This window comes from Panthera onca, chromosome A2 (genome assembly GCF_046562875.1).
Source record: "Panthera onca isolate mPanOnc1 chromosome A2, mPanOnc1 haplotype 2, whole genome shotgun sequence".
Taxonomy (NCBI): Eukaryota; Metazoa; Chordata; class Mammalia; order Carnivora; family Felidae; genus Panthera; species Panthera onca.
Window position 1 is genome coordinate 14271578 of NC_138340.1, and position 27231 is coordinate 14298808.

Genomic DNA, 27231 nt, shown 5'->3' on the forward strand with positions numbered 1-27231 from the left:
CACAGCACAGTGAGGACACGTTAAGACAGGGTGTTCCAGACCTCAAGTTCCCCTTTGCTTTGAGCTGCCTCCAGGCAGAAGAGCCAGTCATTTAGACGTGGATGTTGAAATCTCTAAGCGGAAACCTCGCCGCTCCCCCCTGGACCAGGAAACTCCACGAACTGAGGGCGGCACTCCCACAAGGCCGACCTGAGAAATCTCTGGAGAAAACTGGAGCAGAGCAAAGCTCAGCTCGTGAGGCCCCCTCCTGGGGTCTGAAGGAAGTGGCTGGTGCCGGACGCATAGGGGAGTTGCAATTCCTGGAAACGTCCAAGTTCCCAGGGCCGTGAGCGTGGGCTTGGTGGGAAATAGAAACGGCGTGTTTGCGTGTGCATGTGTGTGCGTGTCTGCGCGTGTCTTTGAGCCTGCACGCGCACACGTGTATCTCTGTGTATGTGCGTGCATGCGTGCATATGTTTGTGGCTGCGCATGTGAGCACACGTGTGTGTGTATGGGGAGCTTCAAAACCAGATTAGATCAGGTGGAAATCCTGGCATTGAGTGTGGGTCTGGAGTCAGATCGTCTGGGGCCTCAGTTTCTCCACTGAGAAATGGACCAGCTTCTGCTGGATGTGAGAATTAGAGTCCAGGGGGGCCAGTAACTATCAGAAGATTGGTCACAGTAAACAGTCTGTGCTATGGGCTCTGAAGTTGACGCTTGTGATCTCCGTTGATTCTCAAAACAAATCCAAGGCTGAGTTTATCATCCACATTTTCATCGACACTTAATTTTTTGTCTTTCAAAAACCATAACAAGCAAAGACTTCAAGCCACACAGAAATGTATGCGGTAAATAGTGCAGATTTCATCCACGACCCAGCCCGCTTTGCAAAGGAAGTTCTGTTAATAGGTGGGTGCGGGTTTTTTCAGAATTAGTGACCTTGCATTTATATATTTGAGTTTGGGGGTGTTTGAGTGGCTCAGTCGGTTAAGTGTTTGACACTTGATTTCAGCTCAGGTCATGATCTCACCCCTCATGAGTTTGAGCCCCGCGGCGGGCTCTGTGCTGACAGTGTAGAGCCTGCTTGGGATTCTCTCTCCCTCCCTCCCTCTCTGCCCCTCCCCTGCTCACACACTCTCTCAAGAATAAACGAACATTAAAAAATTAGAGAAAGAGTTTGTATTTATATTTCTAAGTAGTCCAATATAATATATTAATACAGTGATGTAAATACCATAGAAAAGTGGCTTTTCAATCAATAGGGCATTCTTGACTCTCCTAGCTCATGCTTCATTACCCAGTGTTATGGATGAAGGAAATGGGGGCCCCAGAGTGCATAGAGCTTGCTCAAGGTCACCTGTTGTTACACCCCCCAAGCTGAGACTTGACTAGAGTCCACCCGTCCATCCCAAGACGGGTCCCATCTGTAGGAGGGAACTTTAGACAAAGTTCCCTTGCTCATTGTCCTTTCATTAAACATTCACTTAATGCTGAGGGTTTATTATTTAAAAAAAAAATTTTTTTTTAATGTTTATTTATTTTTGAGACACAGAGAGAGACAGCATGAGCGGGGGAGGGACAGCGAGAGAGGGAGACACAGAACATGAAGCAGGCTCCAGGCTCTGAGCTCTCAGCACAGAGCCCGACACGGGGCTCGAACCCATGAGCCGTGAGATCACGACCTGAGCCGAAGTCGGACGCTCAACTGACTGAGCCACCCAGGTGCCCCTAATGCTGAGGGTTTAAAGATAAGATGCAGTCCCCTGTGCAGGAGGCCCCAGCCTGGGTGACACAGAGCCGGGCAACCTCAGCTCAGGGCGGTCAGGGACAGGCCTGCGGAAGCCAGAGGGGCAGCCAGGTCTTGGTCTGGAGAGAGCAGGGTGGGCTGCCTGGAGGGGACGTGGGAGGCGGGCCCTGGAGGTTGAATGGAGGTCCCACAGACGTAGCAGGGTCTGGGGGCATGGTGAAGAGTCACCTACCTCCACTGATGGCCAGCTGGGTGTCTTAGGAGCCTCCTCAATACTTGACATTTATGAGTAGGAACAGATACCTGACCCTGGGGCTAAATTCTAAGTCCCCACCACTGGCTGGAAAGGCTGCTGCCTGTTGCAACACAGGGCTGCCCCCCCCCCCCCCCCGCCCCCAGACGGGGAAACAGGGCGCAAAGGCTTTAAAGGAACCAGTGCAGCCTGGGGTCAGGCTCTTCCTCTTTCTGGACCGCAGTTTCCCCGTGTGTACAATGCGGGGACGGTGGGCAGAGTAGTAGCAGGGCGAGAATTTGACTCCAGCTGCAGCACTGTCACCCTCCCTCCTCCAGGCAACCGACACACCCGATCCCCCAAACACATGGGAGTTCCGCAGTTTACCCCTCTCTGGCTGACCCTGGGCCTCGACCCCGCCTCTGCCAAAGGTGGTTAGTTTGGAGGTGTGACCTTGAGCCCTCCGGCCGGCAGGGGGGCAGGGGCTGGGTGCACCATGACTAGGCTTGGGGATCCTCACGCGTAAGGTCTGCCTCACAGGGGAAACAAGCTCAGAAACGAGACCAGCCCCTCTAAACACTTCTCTCGATGAGCGTTCCTAGATTACTGCTTTTAACTCTGCGAGTCCAAGGCCCCATCTCACTGGAAAGAAACCAAGGCTCGAAAAGTCCCGCCGCTCACCGCCCGTGGGGAGGGTTGGCTGTGGCCTCCTCCCTGCTGGCGCATCTGCGGCCTTCAAGATCCCCCTCGCCGTGGGTGGGCATCAGGCCTCTGCCCAGGCCAGACAAGGTCACCGGCAGCTAGGTGGGCACCGGCTCTGGGAAGGTTGAAGTTGGGGGGGCGGGGGGGGGGGGGCGGCGGTTGTGGCGGGAGTGATGGGCTCAGAGTAGGGGAACCTGGAGGAAGCAGAGAGGGGTGCAGAGCTGGGTCTCCAAAGGGAGCAGGGCAATGGGGACAGGGTCTGGAGGCGTCAGGGCCCTTGCTTTATGGTTCAGTCCACCTGGAGGGCAGAGCCCGCCTCTTGCGGGGACCACAGCCCCCCGTATCCTGGAGAGGAAGGCACAGCTGGGGAAAACCAAAGTGCCGACAGGGTCACCTCAGAAACCACATGGCATGGGAATGCTGTGGAGGCAGTGAGGTGGGGAGATGCCGGGGAGCACCCCCTTGGTGCCAGAAATGCGATTTCTAGGGCTTTAGCCACAAAGAGAGTGTTCTGGGATACGGGAGCCAAGGCTTGGGAACGATTCAAATGCCTCTGGGTGGGGCACTTAAATAAATGGCAGTCCCTTTGAGAAAGGTTCTACCTAAAATATGCCTGTGTACACAGTCGTCTACATGTAAGGGATCCGAGACCTGGGTGCTGGGGGGTCGGGGAGACATTTTCCCATAGAACACACTTCTGTACCTTGTGATTTTGGCCAGGTGTTACTTATTCACAAACAGTACTAGAAGTTTCTACTCCCGTGAGAAGACTGGAGACCTCCGGTCGCATGAGGACACGTGTCTTCAGGCAGCAAGTATGCTGTCTTATTTTTTAATTTTTTTCCTAATGTTTATTTATTTTTGACAGAGAGAGAGACAGACAGAGACAGAGACAGAGACAGAGCATGAGCGGGGGAGCGGCAGAGAGAGAGGGAGACACAGAATCCGAAGCAGGTTCCAGGCTCCGAGCTGTCAGCACAGAGCCTGACATGGGGCTCGAACTCACAGATTGCAAGATCATGACCTGAGCCGAAGTCGGACGCTCAACTGACTGAGCCACCCAGGTGCCCCTGTGTCCAGCAGCACCTTCTGCTTTTGTCGGGGCCCTAGGGCATCCAGAAGGCTTCCAGGAGGGGACGCTGGAGAGAATGAGCGAGGTGGGGCCCTAGAGGCCGAGAATGACATATTAAAGGTCCCATTTAGCTCTAAATTAACAAGAGAGCAGAGGAAATTTCACCTTCCAAGCTGGAAGAAATCCTTCCCAGATTGCAGAGGCGAAACAAGCCTGAGGTCAAAGCCTAGACGGGTGTCCCAGGCTGGAGACCCGCACTCCAGGTGTCCTCATCTAAGGAATCTTCAGTAGCCCCGGAGGTGAGAAGAGGAGCTGTCGGCCAGTTAGGGGCATCTGCTGGAGAGTTCTGCTCACCCCCTACCTCCAGTCTCCCGAGAGGGGGTGGGAGATGAGGTGGGGTGGCTGTGGGGTTCTGGGGGGCTTTCTCAGGGAGGCCGCTAAAGCCCACAGTCAGACACTGCCCTCGTGGGTGGGCTCTTGTGAAGATGAACGGAGGGACATTCTTGACTGGCAACAGCTCCCATCACGGTCAAATGGACCCCTGCCACTCCCGTGTGTCCTCCAGGACACCGCAAGGAGAAGGGAGGCTTAGGTCCCCACACCAGCTCCTAGGGGGCCGGTTTCACCTGCCCCTAAGCGGCCGACAGACACCCCAAACCCTTCCTGGGCAACCCCCTGCGCTGGGCACAACAGCAGCCTGGCTCCTCCCCATTACTCTGCTGTCACGTGGAAGCCCCTGCGGGTCTGGTACGTGCCTGCCGTAGCCTTTGCCTTCACCCCTTCCCCCAAGGGCCAGGTGCTGTCGGTGGAAGAATCGGACGCAGGCTGGGCAGCACACGGGAATAGCAGGGAGCTTTGCAGACAGCACGCAGGCCGTCCTCAGTCAGGGAAAGCCTGGGTGGGCCCTGGTCTGACAGCTGGAACCCCGACCGTGGGAGCGGGTAAAGCCTGAGGGGACAGGAGAGTCATCGGCAGCAGGGCATGTATCTCCGACACTCTGTCCAATGTAGGTGTTACAACATCTCTCATGTGTTCCCCGCCCAGCCAAGTTTTAAAAACACAACAGAGACCATGGAAAATTGGGTTTCCTCTACATTTATTGCAACTGCTAAATGATTAACAACATTCACAACTTCTTAGATTTAAAAAAAGGAAAGAAAAAAGAAAAAAAAGAAAAAACCCAAAACTTCCATTTTGTAACATCACAAATGTCTTCTAGGTTTTACCAAGGACCAAAACGCTAAAATTCTCTATATGATTTCCAGTGATGGAAACAAGCCAGAGACAGTAAGCACCCAAAGTGGTGAGTTAGTACTTTCCGGATGCCTGTCGTCCTCACGGAAGAGACCCTGGAACTAGAATGACAGAAAAGACACTGTGACTTTGACAAGGCTATGCAACCACACACCACACTCGCACGCACGCTCCCCGTGAGCAGACTTCGCCAGAGGGAGCAAGGGCGAGCTCGGAGGGCCAGTGCCGGTCCCTGGGCTGGTCCCTGGCCGACAGCTGGCACAAGGACTCGCCACCAGGCTCCGCCCCGGCTCCTATGATATCACACCCACAGGAAAAGCATCGCCTGAGTGCTCAGAGGACTTTCCAGGATCAAGAAGGAGGTGTTCTCTTTGACGTGTGCTAAAGGCTCACGGGGTCAGCTCGAAGCGGGATATCCCCAGGAGAAAGGGTGGCAGGAGGCTGCGGGGACAGAGCTTACACCCTGGTAATTCCTAAAGCATTTTACTCACAAACAAAAGCGGAGAAATCCAAGAATGAATATACTGGCACAAAGTGAATATGACGGTCAGAGCTATCTACGCTGGAGAGAAAGAGCTAGAACCTATTTGGGGAGTACATGCCTCGCTCAGGGCCGATGGGCACTCTGTGAAAGGCCAGAGGACAGAGGCCCTGTTCTCAGAGTTCCATCCATGTGCCCAACCCACAGCCAACAAGGAAGGCTCCTGGAAGGATTAGGAAAGAAAAGAGATGAACCCCTACGGCTGCGGTTCCCCCAAACCACACCACCTGTGCAGGCTGCTTCAACTCTGCGGAGGCATTTCCAGCATCTCCCTGGCCATAAAGATCTGCCTGTTGCCCATGCAACAGAAGCAACCAGAAGCAAGCAGAGCCTGGAAGAGATACGGCACAGGCCTGTGGCGGTGGGTGTGGGCCCGACAAGACAGAGCTGGAGCAAGCCGGGACCACAGCTGGGGCCTGTGGCTTTAAAAAAGTGAAGACTGGACAACACGGTAACTCGCTGCTGTGTCCCCCAAGCTTGTCGTGTCAGCAGGATCCCAAGTCTCCCAGGTTTTAGCACGTATTTAAAACTTCAACACTGCGGCTTTATGAGGAAGGGCTGAGATTCCCACAGCCTGAGAACTTCGCACGTAGCTGCGAGGAGCGGAGCGCCGGGACAAGATGGAAGGGAGGCAGTCACACGCCCGGAAACAGCAAACAGCTGCGGAGCCCGCCCCAAGAGGATGCTTTCTGTTCCGTACAAAGGCTCCGAGAAAACAATTCTTTACCCTACTGCACACGCCAAAAATGAAGCGTCTTGAAGAGTTTACACTCCCAGCCCCTTGGAGGAGAGACTCCATATGTGGCTTTAAAACGAAGCACACTGTAGTTGGTGGATTCTAAGGAGCCAGGTGAATTTGGGGGAAGTTTCACCAATGTAATGATTACTCCCCACTGAATACGGCTCTACTATACGGTTGCTAAACTTCCATTAAGTCTCTTGGGATGCACTTAAGAGCTGAGACTCCACAAATAACACGTTCATCGAATCAAGTATCTCCACTTGTTCAAAGAGCTCCGATGCTCCGACCGGCAGGCCGCACTACCAGCATGGACTTGGCTAATACTGAATTCTGTCCCCCGTCTACAGTCTGCAAGCCACACAAAGACACAATCTGTCATCAGTTTGGCATCAGGTTTGCTAACAGAGCACTTCTAGAGAGAGTTCCCTGGGACGGGAAACCCGACAGGAGCTGGCTCTTGAGCACTATCCAAGGGCAGTACCCCTTCTGAGGGGGGACCAGGAAAGACCTGCAGGGGACTGGCTGCCACAAGCATTTAGAAGAAGGGGGGAAAGCAAAAGCAGATGGCGAATGATGCACTCTTTTATCCTTTAAGAAGAAGAAGAAGAAAAGCCAGCGGAACCTCCGTACAGGACCTGCAGAGACGTTCTGTTTCTCGTGGACACACCAAACCTACTTGGGCACTGGCTCCAGGGCAGATCCAGGGCAGAGGTGGCGCTCTAAGAGTAAGTGCTCCTTCAAGCCTGATCTTTCTCACCAATGGTTTCATCTATTCAGGGAGAGAACGATTTTGTTCAAAACTGAGTTGGAAATTACGGGTGGGGAAGGCAGCTAAAAAGAGAGCAGAAAGAACGGGGTATTTATATGGGCCCAAGGCCCTTGAGAACGAAAGGATTTGAAGATGCTCAGAAAGGGATGTGGCAAAGCCACTGCCCTCTGCAGTGACGGCTTCCAGATCGCCCTTACACGTGCAGGACGCAAGGCCATTTCCGCGGTGGCCTATTTCCCCGGGATGGCCGCGTGCAGCTCAGCCTGGGAGCCCTGCACCAAGGCCCGCTGTTGAGCTGCACATAGCTGTGCGGCCATGCTTGGTGAGCGTGGGGCTCGCTCCTTCAACCAAACCTGGAAGGTGAGAGGCGGGACACATCCATGTCTAAACGCTCCTGGTTACCCTCATAGAACTTTTTGATTTTTTTTTTGTGTATGTGTGTGGTTTGACGTTTGGTTTTGGGAACGGGGATCTCTGACTTTTCTGGAGAAATCGTCTCTACGTACCAGAATGTCAACTTAGGCAGAAAGCCCCACGCACTAGCTCACACACATACCTATTTGTTGGCCCGTTTGTGTCTGTACATCTGCATCATCCTCTGACGGAACACGTCAAATGTGTCTTCCTTGCGCTCCTGCCCGTCGGCACCTAACCCCTCCCCTTCCGAGGCAGTTCCCCTAGGAGCAAAACGGAGAGTTAGCCACACCTGAGCACAAAGCCTGGCCACCAGGAAACTGGAAACGGCACGAGCGGTCAGAGTGGGATGGAAGCATGTGGGACACACAACAGTGACAGCAAAGGAAAGGGAAAGCGAAGACACGATTCACAGCGCGGAACAAGGGGTACTCACCTGGGCAGGTGTGTGGACCTTCTGAGGAACGAGCTCAGAAGCCCCCGATTATAGCAGAAAGCCTCCCCCCGCAGGTGACAAGCTCAGTTTTAAATGAAATGCCTGCTGGATGTTAATGGGGCCTAACAAACTCTGGGCCACGTTTTCCCTGGCTAGCCTGCTTAAGGGTTCCAGGCAAAGGGAAAGTGGTTTTTATTGTTACTGCCTAGAATTACCACTCAGCTTTTATGACAATAATGAATGTGGCTGAAATGCCAGGGGCCAAGGAGTCATTTAAATAGTCTGTGCAAGTGCAGCAAGGGGCCTGTAGGAACACCTGCATATGTAAACGATCTGCTTCTCATCTCATCTGAAGACTCCCTTTGTTAGGAAAACAAACCTGCCAGCTTTAAGCCATGTTTAACATGAGGGGAGACAAGAAATCAGGCTGCAGGTCAAAGGACTTAGGACCAGAATCCCAAAGAAAGCTTCTTATCCCAAGCACACTGCCCATTCCCACCCCGGGCCCCAGCGCCTGCTGCGTACACGCTGACGGGTTCCCTGATGCCCTTCCCACAGGAGCCTAGGCCATGGCCCTCCTTCCAGCCCATCTTCTGCAGCATCTGGAACCCCAGGTTCTTGTCGGTTAACTTCTGCTGGGCAAAGTCAAAGTCCTTGGGTTTCTGAGGAAAGAGAAGAATATGGCAAGTGGGCTGCAGCAAGCACGTGGAGTGAGAGTCTGCCTGTGCTGCTCCTGACACGGTCCAGTACTGCCCCCCACCCCCCATCCTGGATTCCATAGACACTTGGGATCAAGCCATAGGCCCCGCCCCAGTTCCCAGCAACATTCTCTGAGGTGCTAAGACCATGAGGAAAACCCCACAAGAGGCAGGGGTGAGGGGTGGCCCTGAGGCCAAGGGGTTAGTAGAAAGAATCCTAAGTGGTGATAACTTGCAATGACCAGAGGGCACACCCCAGGCTGGGGGTAACCAGGACAGGGCACAGGCTTGAGGCAGGAAGGCCCCAGGAGTGCAGAAGTCAGAGGGGAGACGGGGCTGAGGCAGGAGGGGGCCAAACAGGCCATGAATCTTCTGTAGAGACAGACTGTGTGGAAAACTGGCTTGCAAGGTCCTTTCTACTCCATCTTGAACACTCTTGTGGGCTTCCAGAACTCTGAGCAGTGATTCCATCCCAGAAACCTCTCTGGCCGCCCTCAGACATTGCTCAGCAAACCCAAATGACTTGTCTATTTGTCCAGCCGGCCCTTCCCAGATCTGGGAGCTCCCCAAGGGCAGAGACTAGGTTTTACTGGCACTCTGGGATTCGTGGTCTAGCACAAAGCAGACCTCACTGAGAACTGGTACAGCTGGGAAGAAGGACAGGGCTTGAAAAGAATCTGCAGGTAAAGCCCCAGACAAGATCTGGGCCCCAGAGCTGGCTGTGGGAAGATAGGTTAAAAGGCCTGGGGGTGGGGGGGACCTCTGGAGGAGGGGCCTGCCTGGTGTGAGCAGAAAATACTTCCATTTACTCATGAATATTCATGAGCACCCACTGTCCCTACCACCTGAGCCTGTTTTTTAAAAACATTTACTAAATAAACACAGGACAGCCTGGGGAGGCTGAGAGGGCCACATGTGCTTCTGGGGAATGGACTCATCCATCCTGATCCAGGCAGCTGGTGCAGGGAGGGTAATGGTGAGGTTCTGAGGATCTGAGCAGGGAACAAGTATGGGAAGGAAAAGGGTGGGGAAGGCAAGGGAAAAGCTGGCCACAGGTCCCCAAAAGGCTAGCCTGCATCCCTTTAGGAAAGCTGCTCGGCTAGAGAAAAGCTGTGTGCGAAGGCCAGGCTGAGGTGTGTACAGAGAGTTGCAGGGGAAGCTTCCTCTGGGCCTGCCATCACCCCAAGGAGAGATGTTGTTTGCAGGGCACTGCTGCACGCCAGGTTAACGTGCATTTACTTTCACTCTCGAGGTATCTCCGAGCCAAAGGTAGGTGCGACTGCCCCACTTTACAGATGCACAAACGGAGACTCAGGAGTTAGATGCCAAGACTAAGTGGCCAGGTTGAGCCTGAACCTGGCTGCTGCCTCACCAGGTTGTGCCCTCACCCGGGCCACCTGATGCGCAGCCGGGTGCCAGCACAAATTCAAACTGAACACGTCGATTAGGACCATGAGCTTTGGGCTCAGAAAAGTCCCTCCTCCCTGCTGTAACCGGGGTCACGCCGACGCCTCACCTGGCCACTGAGACTGACCGTCCATTTGCAACCAGTGTCCACCACACGGGCTTTCTTTTCCTCACCACTCGACACCAGTAGAGACCTCACCGGGTGGCCGGCTCACCTCCCTGACCTCTGAGGACCTGGGATATCCCCACATATGTCCCAGGTGACCTCACCCAGCCTTACCTGCCCCCACACATATCCGCCTAGCTGTCTGGAGTGCAGCGCATCTCCTTCAAATGACCTGCCCCCACAGGGGCTCTCCATCTCACTCAGCGGCAGCTCCATCCTCCTAAGTGCCTGTAGACAACCGTGCAGGTGCCCAGAGCTCTGGGCTTTGGCTCTTCCACACGCAACCCATCAGCAAGTCTCACTGACTGTGTCTTCACCTTCCCAGCCCTTGGCTTCTACCAGCCCCCCAACCACAGGCTGCTCTCAGCACAGCAGCCACCGTGGCCCTGTCTTCCACCCAACTGCCACCACAGGTCCCCAGGGCCTCCCCCAGAGAAGGAGCCATGCTGCTAACTTCCGTCTACAGCCCCTATGTGACCTGGGGACTCACTGCCTCTACTTCCTCATCTCCCCACCCCCATCTGGGTGCCACAAAGGGCTGCTTGTTGACACAAGACCAACCTGGGGCCTCTTCCAGGCCTCCTTGAATAAATGGCATCCCCAACCCTACATTACTCCCCATCTCCCTTTGACCTGCTTCTCCGTACCCATAGCACACAGGCCACAAGACTCACACACATTCCTGTCACTGTTGGCCCTGCTTGCTGCGACCTCTCGTTGGGCAGATGGGGCCTGGCACACAGGAGGTGTCCATCAGTCAATACACAAGCACACACATATTCCCTTGGCTTACTAGCAAATTAGCATGCTCTTGAACCACAATTATAGTCCATTAAATCTGAACTTAAGGGCCGGGACATTACTTTGTTCATCTGTCCAACACTTTGCACATATCAGATCTCACCTATTTGTTAAATAACTAATTACTACCCTCCTGTGCTTTGGGCAAAGCAAAACAGTTCCAAGAAATCCCTGAGAAAAAAGGCTGTTTGTTGTGCTTTGTACATTATGCCAGTCTGAAGCATGAGTGTACCTTAGTGACAAGTCACAGTGTCCTTTGAAACACTGACAAATTCTAACTAACTATGTCATACATGGGAACTGTCATGCTCACCTTCTTTTTGGACACGGGACGACCCCGAGGTCTGTCATAGGCGATGCGAACTGGCTCATGAACTGGAAGACATAAGAAACATGTATATACGTGCGCGCGCGCGCACACACACACACACACACACACACACACACACACACGTACTTTTTCCAAATTACTCAGAAAGTGAGGGCGCTGCAGTTTAGGCTAACAACCCCTCTGCTGACAGAAGGTAGCTACAACCCAGACCCCAAAGCCAGCTGTGCCCCTTGCCAGGGTCCTCTCAGGAATCATGTGATCCAAGACCAGAGAGCAGAATACGGCCCAACTGGGGGCTGCCTCCATGTGGAAGAGTCTACTTAACACAGGACTCCCCGTGTTTACGACAAAGGGCTCAATGCACGATCGTTTTCGTGACTGCAGAAATACACTTTGTTTCAACAAGTAAACTATTTGCAACCTCGTGCCCTCCTAGTGTCTCTGCAACTGTTCCGCTGATAAAGAGTTAAAGTCCACATAGAATTTCCAGTAAAAAACAACCAACCATGCTTCTCACACAGAGCACCGAATCACATCATATCATTATTTTTGATGAAGGAGAATCAGCAGGTCTGGTTTTTTTCTCATCAACCACCCAAGGAAATGAGAGCTTCCAAAATAGAAAGAGCTCCCTCCACTTCTCTCCCACGAAGGACGTATGAGGCATTCAGATAGGCTGCTGCCATCAGCAGTAAGCTCTGAAGGACGTTAAGAGTAGGGCAGAACAGCTGGCAATCTGTGGTAACGCCAAGGTTTCCAAACACAAACCACAGAACTGTTCTGTTAGCAGGAGAAGCTGAACTGATGCTCCTGGGGGTGAGTGTGACCATCTCAACAACGTAGAGCACACTGGTGACACAAGACGGGGCACCGTTCACTACAACCACCTCACGCGAAGGGACTGCGGCGTCAACCCCATGTGCAAAGCATAGCCCAGGCCTGGTTGTATGGAGACACCTGGTGGGGCGGGAGGCACAAGGAATAACCTGGGCCATGGCCAGGCCATCAAAAGGCTGCATATGATGCCGTTCTGCCTACTGACAGTCTAGAAAAGGCAGAACCACGAGGCCAGAAAATGGGGAGGAGACCACAGGGAAACACAGAGACACTTCTGGAGAAAGGCTCCAGCTCCACTGCACTGGAGAAGTTCATGCCTATACACATTTGCCAAAACTCATCAAACTGTCCCCTTAAAAAGGATGCATTTTATTCCTATTAAATAGAATCTCATGAACTTTGACCTTCCCCATGGGAAAGGAGATGACCTGCCACGGCCAAGGCAGCAGACCACACGGCTCCCACCAACCACTGCCTGAGACCAGCCCCACCTGTGTCCTCCTTCCTCATCATTACTAAGCAGGCATCACTGACCCGGGCCTTCCAGGGGCTCAGAAGGCTGGGCACTCCCCAAGGTCAAGGGCAGGAAAGAGCTGAGATGACCCAGGCCCTTGCCCTCCACAGCCAGGGCCCCCTCACTGGACTGTGAGCAATAATGGGAGCACCCAGCAGCACCCACCACAAACGCACCGCTGCTGCACTAACACAGCAGCGTGTCCTCGGAGTGCTGACCTTACACCAGCTGGCAACGTGAGCCTCACAGGAACATTTTGGGGTGGTGTGCAAACCCGCTAGAATTATTCTAGGTTAAAAACACAAGACCAAACAACCCCACGTTCTGTCGGCCCTGGGGGAAGCTGGGGAGGGAACATCCAGGTCAGCAAGTGTAATCAGAGGCAGGAAGGGTGACAGGGACCAGTTTGGTCATCTTGCGGCTGAGCGTGGGCTGAGGGCAAGTAAATTCTTCCAAACAATCGGGCGACATCGCCTGATCTCCGCAACTTTTCATGGTCCACAACTGAGCACCACGGTCCCTCTTCAGGTGCTAAATGGAAGCTCCACGCGAGGGGGGCCGTGGTGACGGCCAGGTACTCACCTTTGGGCTCCTGGATGAGACACAGCCTCTTGGGAGCTGGAATCATGCCAACCTTCAACGACTTGCTGCTGACCCTCTTTCGGGGGAAGCAGGCGCCCGAGGAGGCCTGTGACAGGGCAGGCGCACCAGCTGGGCCATCTTCGGCCGCCTCGCTCGGGAGGCCATCTGTGGGGGGGCTGCCCTCAGAGCACTCAGACTTGGCAGCCGCTCCTGCTGGCCTGGAGGTCCCTCTAGGAGCGGAGGCCTCTTCGCCCCCCTCCTCCTCCTCCTCCTCGTCTTCCTCCTCCTCGTCTTCCTCCTCCTCCTCCTCAGGCATCACCTCCGGGCTCTCCAGCTCAGCCTCGTGCTGAGGGGGATCATCTTCAAACTCTCCTTCCCCTTCCATGGCGTCATGGGGGCTCTCCTGAGAATCAGCACTCTCACCGGCGTGGAGGTTCAGTGGAGATGACGTAAAACAAATCGATGGGCATAGTTCAAATACTTTCTTTCGATAGAATTTGAAGGCTGAACTATTTTGGTCATGGAGAAACCTGGGATAAGGATGAAATACACTGGTTAACCAGAGGGTCCTCTGAACGTTCATATTTGCTGACATTGTCCAGAATAGATCCGACAAAGCTGGGAGTGGGACCAAGGAGCAAATAACCTGACCTCTTTCTACCAGCTACAGTTGATGGTGCAGCTTCACAATGACACAGAGAAGTCTGAGGAATATTAGTAATTTAACAAAGGAGCTAGAACGTAGGAGGCCTGATTGCTTTTCGGGGGAAGAGGGTGGAGGAAAAGGTTTGAGGGAATGACCAGGGCGTGTGCTGGAAAAAGCGCCAATGCTGGAGCCAGAGATCCCACCTGGCCCTCGCCTCACCCCTTTCTAGGCTGTCACCATCCACCCTGGGCCTCTGTGTGTTCACCGTGACTGCCTGGTTCCTCTCACACTGCCAGGCAGGAGACGGAGGAAGGGGTGTCACTTCTACCCCTTGTTTTACCGTGACGCTAAGTGAATGTGGTGGCGATAACGCCTCTCTGCACCTCAGAGTCCTGCGGCCACCGTGACCTGGGGCTGTGGCTAGTGTGAGAAAACTGAAAACATGCCCGAAGATACAAAATATACTTGGACCCAAGGAAAGAAGCCCTTGTTCTTGGCTGGGACAACTCAACCTCATGACTATGTTGATTCTTCCCTAATATATTAATGCATAATCCCATCCTGATAAAAGCGTCACTTTTTTCTGGATTTGAACACGATTCTAGACTTCATAGTTAAAAATAACTATGTAAAGGTATCTGGGAGAACTCTGAACAAATCAATGAAGGGTTCCAGCCCTACCAGGTATTATAAGGTGTACGAAGCCTCTATAGTTAAAACAGTGTGGTACTAGTCCTTGGACACATGGACAGAAACACCAAGAGAAAGGCCAGAAACAAGGCATCTGATGAAGGTGGTCTCTCAAACCAGGGCAAAAAAGATGATCTTTTCAACAAATGGTGTCAGGACAACTGGGGAGCTTTCCAGAAAAATATTTCATTGGATCCATGTAGCACCCTCTGCTCTGGAATAACCCCACACAGATAGGGGATCTAAATGTAAAACTGAAGCCATACAAGTGCTAGAGAAAAAGATATAAATGTCTTTATAACCCGTGTATGGGGAGAGAATTTCTATGACTTAGTATCCAGGTGCAATAAAAGAAAAAAATGAGAAATTTGATTACATGAAACACTTCTGCACTGCAGAACAAAGCATAAGCAAAAGGAAAGATAAACATCAAACTAAGAAGGAAATGTGCAACTATTTCATAGGTAAGAGCTCCTAAAAACTGAGAAAGAAGAGGCACCTGGCCAACTCAATAGCCAATAGGACATGGGACTTGTGATCTCAGGGTTGTGAGTTTGAGCCCCACGTCGGGGGTAGAGCTTACATAAATATTTTAGAAAATATTTTATTTTTAAGTAATCTCTACACCCGATGTGGGCCTTGAACACACAACCCTGAGATCAAGAATTGCACGCCCTTCCTACTGAGGCAGTCAGGTGCCTCAAAAACACAATCTCTAAGAACTTGTGCCCCACAAAAGACTGCTAGGATGAGAAAACAAGTCACAGACCTGGAGGAAATATCTGCAAATCATACACCTGATAAAGGACTCATACAAAGAACATACAACAAAGCCTCCAACTTGATTAATAAGTAAATAAATGTGGTCCAATCAAAGCTGGACCACAGATCCAAACGGGACACTTACATATAGAAAGCACATAGGCACACTTGAAACACTCAGCATCACGAGTCCTTGGAGAAATGAGAACCAGAGAGTGACACCGCCTCCCCGTACTGGGACACTAACATGGACACTGACGCTAACAAGTGCTGATGAGGACGGGGAGGAACTAGAACGCTCATCCAGGCTGCTGAAAATGCAAAATGGTTGCAACCACTTAGAAAGGCAGCTTGGCAGTTTCTTCAAAAGTTAACCATGGACCTACCATGGAGCCAGCCTTTGCTCTCCTTGGTATTTACTGAAGAGAAATAAAGGCCTATATGCAAATTCTCACAGCGGCTTTATTTGTAATCATCCCAGACTGGAAATGTCTCAATGCCATCAACAGGTGAATGGGTAGATAACTGGTCCAGCCACACAATGGTATACACTCAGCAACAAAGAGGCGTGAACTGGGGATACATGCAACAAACACCACTGAATCCAAGTAATCGTGCTGAGTAAGGAGCCAGACAAAAAGCAAGAACAAGGTGCATTGACACAAAATTCTAAAAAAGGCAAACTATTTACAACAACAAAGCTGTTTTTTAAAAGACAATCTTTTTTTTTTTTTTAAGGGACAAATGAATAGTTTACAGAAGGATACACAAAAGACACTGAAGTTTATGAAAAGATGTTCATGGCACAAAAACAGATATTCAGATCAATGGAACAGAATAGAGAGCCCAGAAATGGACCCACAAATGTATGGTCAACTAATCTTTGACAAAGCAGGAAAGAATATCCAATGGAATACAGTCTCTTCAGCAAGTGGTGCTAGGAAAACTGGACAGCGACATGCAGAAAAATGAACCTGGACCACTTTCTTACACCATACACAAAAATAAACTCAAAATGGATGAAAAACCTAAACGTAAGACAGGAAGCCATCAAAATCCTAGAGGAGAAAGCAGGCAAAAACCTCTTTGACCTTGGCCGCAGCAACTTCTTACTCAACACGTCTCTGGAGGCAAGGGAAACAAAAGCAAAAATAACTATTGGGACCTCATCAATATAAAAAGCTTCTGCACAGCGAAGGAAACAATCAGCAAAACTAAAAGGCAACCAATGGAATGGGAGAAGATATTTGCAAATGACATACCAGAAAAAGGGTGAGTATCCAAAATCTATAAAGAACTTACCAAACTCAACACCCAAAAAACAAATAATCCAGTGAAGAAATGGGCAAAAGACATGAAGAGACACTTGTCCAAAGATGATACCCAGATGGCTAACAGACACATGAAAAGATGCTCAGTATCACTCATCAGAGAAATACAAATCAAAACCACCATGAGATACCACCTCACACCATGGCTAAAATTAACAACTCAGGCTGTTGGCAAGGATGCAGAGAAAGAAGATCTCTTTTGCATTGCTGGTGGGAATGCAAACTGGTGCAGCCACTCCGGAAAACAGTATGGAGATTCCTCAAAAAATTAAGAATAGAACTACCCTATGACCCAGCAACTGCATGACTAGGTATTTATCCAAGGGATACAGGTGTGCTGTTTTGAAGGGGCACATGCACCCCAACGTTTATAGCAGCGCTATCGACAATAGCCACAGTATGGAAAGAGCCCAAATGTCTGTCGTCAGATGAACGGACAAAGAAGATGTGGTATATATATACAATGGAGTATTACTTGGCAATCAGAAAGAGTGAAATCTTGCCACTTGCACCTATGTGGATAGAACTAGAGGGTATTTGCTAAGCAAAATTAGTCAGAGAAAGACAAATATCATAGGACTTCACTCATATGAGGAATTTAAGATACAAAGCAGGTGAACATAAGGGAATAAAAGCAAAGATAATATAAAAACAGGGAGGGGGACAAAACATAAGAGACTCTTAAATGTAGAGAACAAACAGAGGGTTGCTGAAAGGGTTGTGGGAGTGGGGATGGGCTAAATGGGTAAGAAGCATTAAGAAAGACACTTATTTGGATGAGTACGGGGTGTTATACATAGGGAATGAATCACTGAAATATGCTCCTGAAATCATTGTTGCACTATATGCTAAGTAACTTGGATGTAAATTAAAAAACAAATAAATTTTTAAAAAATTACAAAAAAAAAAAGAAAAAATGTTCAATTTCACTCATAAGAAAAATGAAAACTAAAATTTCACTGCGGAAATTAGAAATTTCTCATGAATCCTATTGGCTCTACGGTATGTCAAAAGGTGAGAGGTGGGGACTGGTACTCCTGACACTGTGTGGGGAGTGGCCCTTGGGGAGGAGAAGCCGCATTATTTACTGAATTACGTTTGCAATGATCTTGGACCCAATAATGCCCCTTCTGAGAGATAACGGAAGATTTTCTCCACAAACACAAAGCCATCGTGCATGAGGCCATTAAAGGGGCCATAAGAGCAGTGTGAATGCCTGCAGCTACGGAGTGACCCTGGTGTGGCTGCATGTGGAGAATGACACAGTGGACAAGAGAAGGAGGGTACAGGTGGGACAGGCAGAAGGGGACTTCTGGATAGGTTGTGAAAGGAAAAAAACAAGGTGCAAAAGTGTCTACTACATACAGAAGGTCATTTGTGGTGTAAGAACAAAGGGGGAAAGGCACACACACTAGAAATGAATGAAAACAGTTTCCTACTGATAGGTTGAGGGGATGAGGCTTCTCTGAGCTTATCTTTTGTTAATTTTTACTTTAGAACCATGCAAATGCCATACTTATTTTTTACATTAAATTAAAAAGGATAGGAAAAATAGTCTCAAAACTGAACCTCTGTAGAAATAAATAAACCTGACTATATGTCAAATTGTTGACATGACCACACCCACAAAATGAATGAACTCAAACAACTACTGAGCACATCAGAAGTATCATTTTTCTAAAGGAAAAGAAACAAAAAGTCACCTCGGAAGGTCTTTCCTAAATAGGCGTGCTATTGGGTGCCATCATTCTCAAACTACTCAGTGAGCACTGGGGGACAGAGTAAATCATTCCACCTAATGTTACTGTACAATGAGGGGCTCTCTGTATGGGCAAGGTGGGGACAGAGCCTTCTAGGGAACACTGCTGAGAAAAGTCTGTCAGAGAGGGTGACAATGAACCAAAACCATGGCAGTGCCAGGTGCCCAGGATGATGGAGTTCTCGCTGGGGAAAACAGCCAATGAAATGCTCCTGGCTGTCCCCTTCAGCCGGAACTGCCTGAGCGAGGTCGTGTGTGTAGCAGGTAGCCCAAATACGAGAACTGTAAGGCCCAGCAGGCCCCAAGGTCACCAGGACTATAAAAGACAGGACCAGGCTGAGCACCCATGAAACCGTCAGTGCTCCAAGGGGCTGGTGTGGGTCTCACAGGAAAACAGGAGGCATGCCAGTGCAGAACTTACTCAAGGTTCCCATCAAGCACGCTCGGTCACAACTGGGTCCCAGAAATGCTCTAGGAAATGTGAAGTTTTCAACGATGGTCTTTTATTTTTTTAAGTTTTATTTATGTATGTATTTTGAGAGAGAGAAAACTTGATCAGGGGAAGAGGCAGAGAGAGAAGGGAGAGCGAGAATCCCAAGCAGCCTCTGCACTGACAGTGCAAAGTCCAGATGCAGGGCTCGAACTCACAAACTGTGAGATCATGACCTAGGTGAAGTCGGAGGCTTAACTGACTCAGCCACCCAGGCGCCCCTCAACTGTAGTCTTAATTAGACTAAACCATGACTCTCCAGCATGGGAGGAGTAGGGCAAGGGTCCAGAGTTCCCAGGCAACCACTGGATACAATTCACACAGCATGGCAACGGTGCCTGCGATGAGTGGAGCCCAGCAGGGTTACGGCTCAGTACCAGGAACACATGGCTCCCAGGTAGCCTCCCTCTGGAGGGGAACCTGCACCCCTCAAGAAAGAGCAGGTTTCTGGTTCTGTCACCTGCAGGCTGTGTGGTATTGAGCGGGCCACCCCATCTGAGGAATGGCGAGGGTAATGGCACCCCTTCCTGGCAAAAAGATGCCAGGCCACCACTACACGGAAGTGCTTGCTGCCCACAACTGGAATAGGACCCATCCATCACTGTAGGAGCAGCAAATTCTCACCATCCGCCCACAGCACTGATGTGACCAGGGACAGTGCCCTGCCCTCTTCCTCCCACTACTCCACACTACTCCACCTCTGCAAAGGTTCTGGGGAATCTATTAGCCTCTCTGTGTGGGTGCTCTCTCCCCCTCCCCTGGTCAAAGCCCAACTGACCTTCAAATACAGCTTAAACTTCCCTCCAGGGGAAGTTTTTCCTGATGTCCCAGAAGAGGGCAGCACCGCCCAATACCACTAAGCAGATGCTTCCCTCTTACAGCCCTGAGCTCACCAAAAGTGAAGCCAGAACTTATCCTGGGGTGCCTCTTGGGGCAGAAGTGTGTCTGCCAGGCCACCCAGTGGGTTCTCAGGACACTTGTGGGATAAACACACTCAGTCAAAAGGGCATGATGGCTACATACCATAAGTCAGGGTTGTCGGTGCTGTTTTCTATGCTGAATTGTTCAATCTCTGGTCCCACCTGAGCAACAAATCTGGCCAGTTTCTCTGCAGTCTCCATTGTCTTGATGTCAACTATAAAACAAAGCAACTGTTGTGTGTCAGTTCTAGGCTGCTGCTTCCAATTTCAACTTTGTGGGACTGTGGAGACTAATTACAGAGACAGCCCTTGTGTCCCCTCTCTGCATCCTTGCCCTTTGCCATAGGACTCTGCAGCTCTCTCCGCAAATTGGGACTGGCCCTGGGACTCCTACTGACCAACAGAATGTGACATAAGGGTGGAACTTGGGCTTCGGAGGTCTCAAGCCCCCCTACTGCCTCTCCTGGAGGCCCAACCCCAACTGTCAGGTGAACAAACCCAGGCTAGCTGCTAGGGGGTGACAGGCATGTGGCCCCCATAACCCTGCTACCCCAGCCGATGGCCCCAACCAGTTGCTGCCCATAGACACAAATATAGGCCCAACTGAGTTCAGCAGACTCAGAGCAACACTGGATACCCCCGGTTTGAAGCCACAGTTTGGAATGTTTCGTTATATGGCAGTAGCTAGAGAATGTAGCACTTGTGGACATTTTTTTTCCTCTCTCATTCCCACCTAGTGCTAAGTGACAAATACTGGTCAGGGAGGGGCAGGCCTACTGCAGAGAGAAAAGATAATAGCCAGGAGAAACCAGAAACTGCAGGTCAGCTAACCCTGAGGATAGCAGAGATCCTAGGGGAAGAAGAGGCAGCAGAATGAGAGACAAGGGCAGCCCAATGGAATGTAAAGAAGGGCAAGAATGGAGTGAGAAATGGATCAAGGAGCTTAAAGCCCCAAGCATGGGCACACGGCACAACCTGGCAGCCAGCAGTAGGACCTTGCAGGGAGGCACAGTCACCAGGTAGCTCGCTGAGTCAGGTCCACCCTCAGGACAGGAGGAATACTGCCACGGGACTCGAGGGCGAGCCCCTCTAGGAAACTAGAAAAAAGAAAGTGCCTCCACGTGCACCTGTCCTGGCCAGGTTCCTACTGCTTCTGCCTGCTGCTCAGACCATCCGGGTCGTACCCCCCCAACCCTGAAGATTGGTGACTCAGGGCTGAGGCCCAGAAGAGGGGGACAGGAATGAGTACTCACCGTCTGCAGATGGGCAGGGAGAGGAAGTTTGAGGGGCTTCAGAAACTTCCACTCCTGTTAGCTTGGGGGATGGGCCCGAGGCTTCTGGGCTGGGGTCCCCAGGAGAGGGTCCGGCTGGGTCTGGTGGACAGTCCTTGGCAGCAGCATTTCCATCTGGCTGGGACAGCTTTCCCTGCAATGAACCTGGAGCCTGCCGGGCATGGTGTTTCAGTCTGGCACCCGAGGACAGGAGGGTCTGGGTCCCAGTGGTTGCTCTCCTCACCTTCCAGCCCCGGAGCCCTTGAGTGCGGAGCAGCCCCCGCCGCCGGCTGGGGAGGAGCTTCTTCTTGAGGCTCCGGATTGCCCGAGCATACAGCATGGCCCGGACCGCACACTCTGCTGCTGTGGGCTTTTGATCTGCTCCTGGTAAGGTATGGCTCATCCTCTGCATTTCTGCCAGCTTCAGTTTGTAATATTTATACTCCAGACTACTATCATCAGACAAAAACCTGTATAACAAAACAGGCACCGAAGGATATTGGTTAAAACACCACCCGATACCAAATCATCGCTACAACCACATTTCTGCACATCCTTTCTAAGTGGCAGCCTCCCTGCTGCGTGAGAAGCTCTGCTCCATGGACGGCCCAGGTCTCCCATCCTGCCCAGAGTAACTATAGGGCAACAGGGAGCTCTGATCCAGCACTCGATTCCTCTTTGGGTCCCACCATCACCTGCCATGAAGGAACTCACAACCCCTGGTGGCCTTGTAACACAAACCAGTCACTCTGGAGCCACAGAGACACTGCCATTCTGTCAACTGTAGAACCCATTTTTGGGAGGTGACACCCTTCAAAGGGCCCAGGGCGGCTGGGTGCTCAGTAACCCTTCAACAGCATCACTGAGGCCAGAGTGCCATGGTTGTGAAATCGTGTGCCAGAGCTGTAACAAGAGCAGTACAGGAAAGAGGAGGAGGCTGAGTCACAAGTACTGACATAGAAAGACATCCACCATAGGGCCAAAGAAGCAAGCTACAGAGGAACACCAACATTGATAAGGACCCCATGAACTTGCTTTGTGTACATACATCCACGTGTATTTACTTTTCTCACACAGGTTCAAAGAATTTAAAGCAAACTTAATTAGCTCTGGGGAATGGATAGAAAAGAGGCATGGAGGGAAACTTACAGATTCTTCACTTTGTTTCCCATTTCACTGGCCCCTTCTTTCATCTCTATTAACCCTTCCCTTCTAGGGTCGGGTTTTCGTCGTTTTTTTGTTTTTTTTTTTTCTTTTTTCGCCATTTCCTTCTAGCTTCATGTGGTGAATGCTTACGTTTACTCTTATTTCTGACAGATGCGTCCCAGTTTGCACTTTTCTCTACATGTGGTTGCAGCTGCATTCGGTGTATAGACCTCCCATGGCTGCTTCCCTCTAAAGAGTTTCCAATATCAGTTCTGATTCCCCTTCACTCAAAAGTTGTTTAGAAGCAGGTTTTATTTTGGTTGTTGCTAGTTTTGACTTTTATGCGTTGGGTAATGTGACCCACGTGATTTTCCTTTCTTGGGATGTGCTGAGATTTTCTCTGTGACCTTATATATAACAGGTTTTTGTGAATGTTCAATTTCAGTCTGTGTTAAAGAAGAATGAATATTATTTGGTGGGCATGGCAATATTTCAGGTGGCCTTCAGACTGTTAGACATTAAGAGGCCACTTACTAGGTGAGGTTCCTGATTACCAAGGACAGAAATCGAATGGATGCCAGCTGCCTGCATGAAGTAGGGTGCCAGCAGCACCACGGGACATGGAGTGTCCCTGGCGGGCAGCTCCACGGAACACTCCTGCTGCTGCTATCTGCACAGTTAAAGTCTGGCTGGATGTGAGGAAACAGGCTGCATGCTGCCTGAGACACTCTGCTGGGCCAACAGCAGCATCCTGCCAGATGGCACCCTAAGAAACAAGGATTCCTACATAAAAGAACACTGACCAACACAGATGGTCTGGTTCTCTTTTCAAATGCAGCCCCAGCAAGGGTACCCTTCACCCGGGGCAAAAAGCAGAGTCAGCACCCAGGTCACCCAGAACCCCAGGATGCAGGTCCCTTTCCCCTGGACAGCTCTGATGCCAAGCTCAGTCTGAGGATGTCAGTCACAAATTAACCTCCCCAAGTTCTAGTGGACCATAATGTTAAAAGCATAGAACAAGGGGTGCCTGGGTGGCTCAGTTGGTTAAGCATCCGACTTTGGATCAGGTCATGCTCTCATGGTTCACGGGTTCGAGCCCTACATCGAGCTCTGTGCTGACACCTCAGAGCCTGAAGCCTGCTTTGGATTCTGTCTCCCCTTCTCTCTCTGCCCCTCCCCTGCTCGTTCTCTGTCTCTGTCTCTCTCTCAAAAATAAATAAACATTAAATAAATAAATAAATAAATACACAAACAGAACATTCCCAAACCAGCCTGCTGGGTTCAAATCCCAGCATAGCCACTTATTAGCCACGAGATTTACTGAATTTTTCTGTGCCTCAGTTCCTCTATCTGTAAGATGGGATGGACAGATGGTAATAATAAACTACATCATCACGTTGTTGTGAGGCTTGAGTTATACACTTTTACTTGTAAGGAAAACCCTTTAAACACTGCTTGGCATTCATTACTGCTCAACAAACATTAGCACATCATCTTTACCTGCTTATACCCGCTCACTGTGTTGTAACTATTCCCTTATTTAGATGACATCTATCCATTTCAGAGAATTATATTCAAGTCTCCTGACATGATACAGAGCGATCAATTCCTCTTGTATTTCCAAATGTTATTTATTCACACAACTCTAAGCTGCATAGTTCGGGCATCAAGATTCCCAACTGTTGCAGCGAAGCAGCACCTGGAAATTGTGCCTGGGACTTCCAAGTCTGGATAATACCTTACCCAGAGGGTTTGGCCTCTGCTTTCCCCTACCAATCTGAGCCTCTCTAGCTTCCTTCCTTCAGCATGCACACTGATTGAGAACAAGAGCCTGGATGAGAATCTCAACTCTGTCTTACTAGCTTTGTACCCTTGAGGTAAAAGGACTCCCTAGGCCTCCAGTTTCTGGTCTGTAGAACAAGGATGGCATCAGACCCGCCTCATGAGGTTTACGAGGATTCAACCAGTTAGTGTTTAAATCTATAAAGCACTGAGAAGAGTACCAAGTACAGAGAAAGCAAAAGTGTTTGATAATGAAGTTTTCAACAAATAACGATAGAACAGTTAGGTTGCTGGTTTGTTTTTTTAACTTTTTTTTTTAAATTTTCTTTTTTCAACGTTTTTTATTTATTTTTGGGACAGAGAGAGACAGAGCATGAACGGGGGAGGGGCAGAGAGAGAGGGAGACACAGAATCGGAAACAGGCTCCAGGCTCCGAGCCATCAGCCCAGAGCCTGACGCGGGGCTCGAACTCACGGACCGCGAGATCGTGACCTGGCTGAAGTCGGACGCTTAACCGACTGCGCCACCCAGGCGCCCCTGTTTTTTTAACTTTTAAGTTATATGCTCACCTCATTCTAAACATGAAAATAATCCAAATGAGTGCAAGAATTCTGTAAAAATAAAACCAAATAAGATCCAACCGTTCCCCTTCATGCTGCTTAAGACCAAACCTCTGGTACTGTTACATGGAAATTTATGCCTTTCAAGCATCTTTAGTAATTACAATAACAAGAATACTAAGTCCTGGGCGCCTGGGTGGCTCAGTAGGTTGGGCATCTGACTTCGGTTCAGGTCATGATCTCATGGTTCATGAGTTTGAGCCCTACATCGGGCTCTCTGCTGTCAGCATAGAGCACACTTCTGATCCTCTGCCCCACCCCCCCGCCCCTCCCTAATGGTTGGTCTCTCTCTCACTCAAAATAAATAAACTTAAAAAAAAAAAAAAAAAAAAAAGAAGGCAGGGCGCTTGGGTGGCTCAGTCGGTTGAGCATCTGACTTTGGCTCAGGTCATGATCTCACAGTTCATGGGTACAAGCCCTGCATCGGGCTCCCCGGTGACAGCTCAGAGCCTAGAGCCTGCTTTGGATTCTGTGTCTCCCTCTCTTTCTGCCGCTCCCCCACTCACACTTTCTCTGTCTCTCAAAAATAAATAAATGTTACCAAAAAAAAAAAAAAAAAAAAAAAAAAAAAAAATACTAAGTCCAGTATAGGTACAATGCTGATCAGACAAGGCCTGAATAGACATTGAAAAAAAGAAACTACAACTAGATGTACCATGAGGAAATGTGTAATCTTTGTTAATTAACAAAGGAATATGAGGTAAAACATCACACTATGAAATTATCTCAAAGTCAAAACACAGCTGAGGGCACAGCATGCTTACAGAGGATAGCGAGTGTCAACTGGGACAGATAACCCACAAAAAATAACCTGATGATAAAGATCGACGGTCTCCACCAGGGACAACTCCTGCCCCAGGTGGGTAGCATTTAGGAGGGAGGATTCTACTGGCATCCAGCATCTGGGGGAGGCCAAGGATGCCACTAAATAATCTGCAAAGCACAGGACAGTCCCCACCACAGAGGCTTATCCAGAGTCAGAAGTCAATCATGCTGCAGCTGAGAAACAGTGACCGAGATCAAAGCCTCTAAAGTTAACTTTGTCTTTAGCCCAGCAATTTCATGCCCAGATATTCCCCTAATAAACTGCCAGAAATGTAGACAGAAATACAAGCAAAATGTTGTTCATCGTAATAGTATTTACAGTGGGGAAAAACTAAGTATCTAAGAACCCACCAATGGGCAATGGTCAAGTATGCTATGGTACCTGCATACGACAGAAGGAGTGCAACCACCGATTAACAGGGACAGTGATGTTACATTTGAAACGCAGGACATACTAAGAGGGAGAAACGGTGGAGGTGAGTGATGGTATCTTTACCTTTTTACTTTTCTCTATTTTTACAAAGGGCATATGCCACTTTTAAAATATTTTTCACTTGCAGCAATCTAATCGAGAGATAATCCTAAACACATAAGAAAATATGAGACGTTAAGTGATTCACTGAAGCAGTTTCAGACAGTATATAATCAAAATCATTCTGAAAATCCAGTAAGAGAGGAATGGCTAAACTCTGGCCACCTTCTCTATGGAGTGTAAATGCAGCTCTCTGAAAACGCTTATGAAGAATAAAGAATATGAGCATTTTCCTGTGTTCTCTAAAAGGAGCAGGAAAAATACATATAAATACATACATACAAATAAAAATGAGAACAGGACAGATCATAGTAAAACCACAGCTACATTAAACAAAAACCCAAACAGCCCACAGTGAGCAGGAAGACTGGAGGCAAACACGCAAAAATGTCAGTAGATGTTGGTGGGCACACAGGTGGCTTCCCTCTACTATCTGTTGTTCCTGATTTCCACTAAAAAGCACTATATTTATGGTCAAAACTTTAATTTTAAAAAGTTGTTCTATTCACGTGAAGAGTGAATAAGGCAAAAGGAAAGAGTTTAACAAACAGTAGCAACAAGTCACAAACAACTGCTGTGACACATTCCTTATCTTCATGTGCTCTGTGCATGTACCCCTCACCTCATCCTTAAGTCAGCGCAGAGGGTTGAGAGGTTCCGTGCCCGGATGAGAGAAGGCCACATGGCATGCCTGCAGGAGGGCCAGGGCTTGAATGCAGGTGAACCTGACCCTCCCTCATGCTCTTCCCACTGGCAAATACCAATGCTCAAAACAGATATCTCACTCACCCTCTGCACTGGATACCATCACGACACCGAGTTTGCCGTGTGTTCTATGGGAGGGATGTGGAGGGCCAAAATGTAAAGACCTACCAGTAAGCAGGGTCCTCCTTGAGAAGAGTTCTCTCTTTGGGAGACAGGCTGCCCCCGACAACACGTGTGACCAGCTGGTCGATAGTGTCCACCACCTTGTGATCTGCTCGCTGAGGAACCGCTGGAACACACAAAAGGGCTTTTCTGAGAAACGCACTGGACCGCGTGGGGCCTGAGACAACCAGGACAGAGCCAGAGGCTTAGGATGGAACTTAAGCAGGCACCAGTGACCAAAATCCTCATTCCCGAGAAACCAGCGTTGAAAAGAGGAAAGCAGCACAGTATTTTAAAAACCAATATGTAAAATATCTTCCCAAAAGACAGAACAGCATAAACACTAGGAAAGAAAGTCACAAGCTC

General features: G+C 49.9%; 1 protein-coding gene across 9 annotated transcripts in view; it reads right to left on the reverse strand.

Annotated features, from left to right (window-relative positions):
- Window positions 1-4811: 4811 nt before the first annotated feature.
- The window catches only part of SUGP2 (SURP and G-patch domain containing 2), a 32763-nt gene continuing 10343 nt past the window's right edge, over window positions 4812-27231 (reverse strand). For 8 of the 9 annotated variants that reach the window (XM_060630721.3, XM_060630723.3, XM_060630717.3 and 5 more), the window contains 8 exons: window positions 26872-26992; window positions 21076-21563; window positions 19926-20037; window positions 13225-13754; window positions 11274-11335; window positions 8414-8550; window positions 7595-7715; window positions 4812-5087 (listed from right to left, as the gene is read on the reverse strand). In XM_060630721.3, coding sequence (XP_060486704.2) covers window positions 7595-7715; window positions 8414-8550; window positions 11274-11335; window positions 13225-13754; window positions 19926-20037; window positions 21076-21563; window positions 26872-26992 — 1571 coding nt within the window. In that variant the 3' untranslated portion in view covers window positions 4812-5087. Of the gene's footprint in view, window positions 5088-6945; window positions 7039-7594; window positions 7716-8413; window positions 8551-11273; window positions 11336-13224; window positions 13755-19925; window positions 20038-21075; window positions 21564-26871; window positions 26993-27231 lie in introns of all 9 variants that reach the window. The other variant, XR_014136609.1, reaches the window with a different exon arrangement.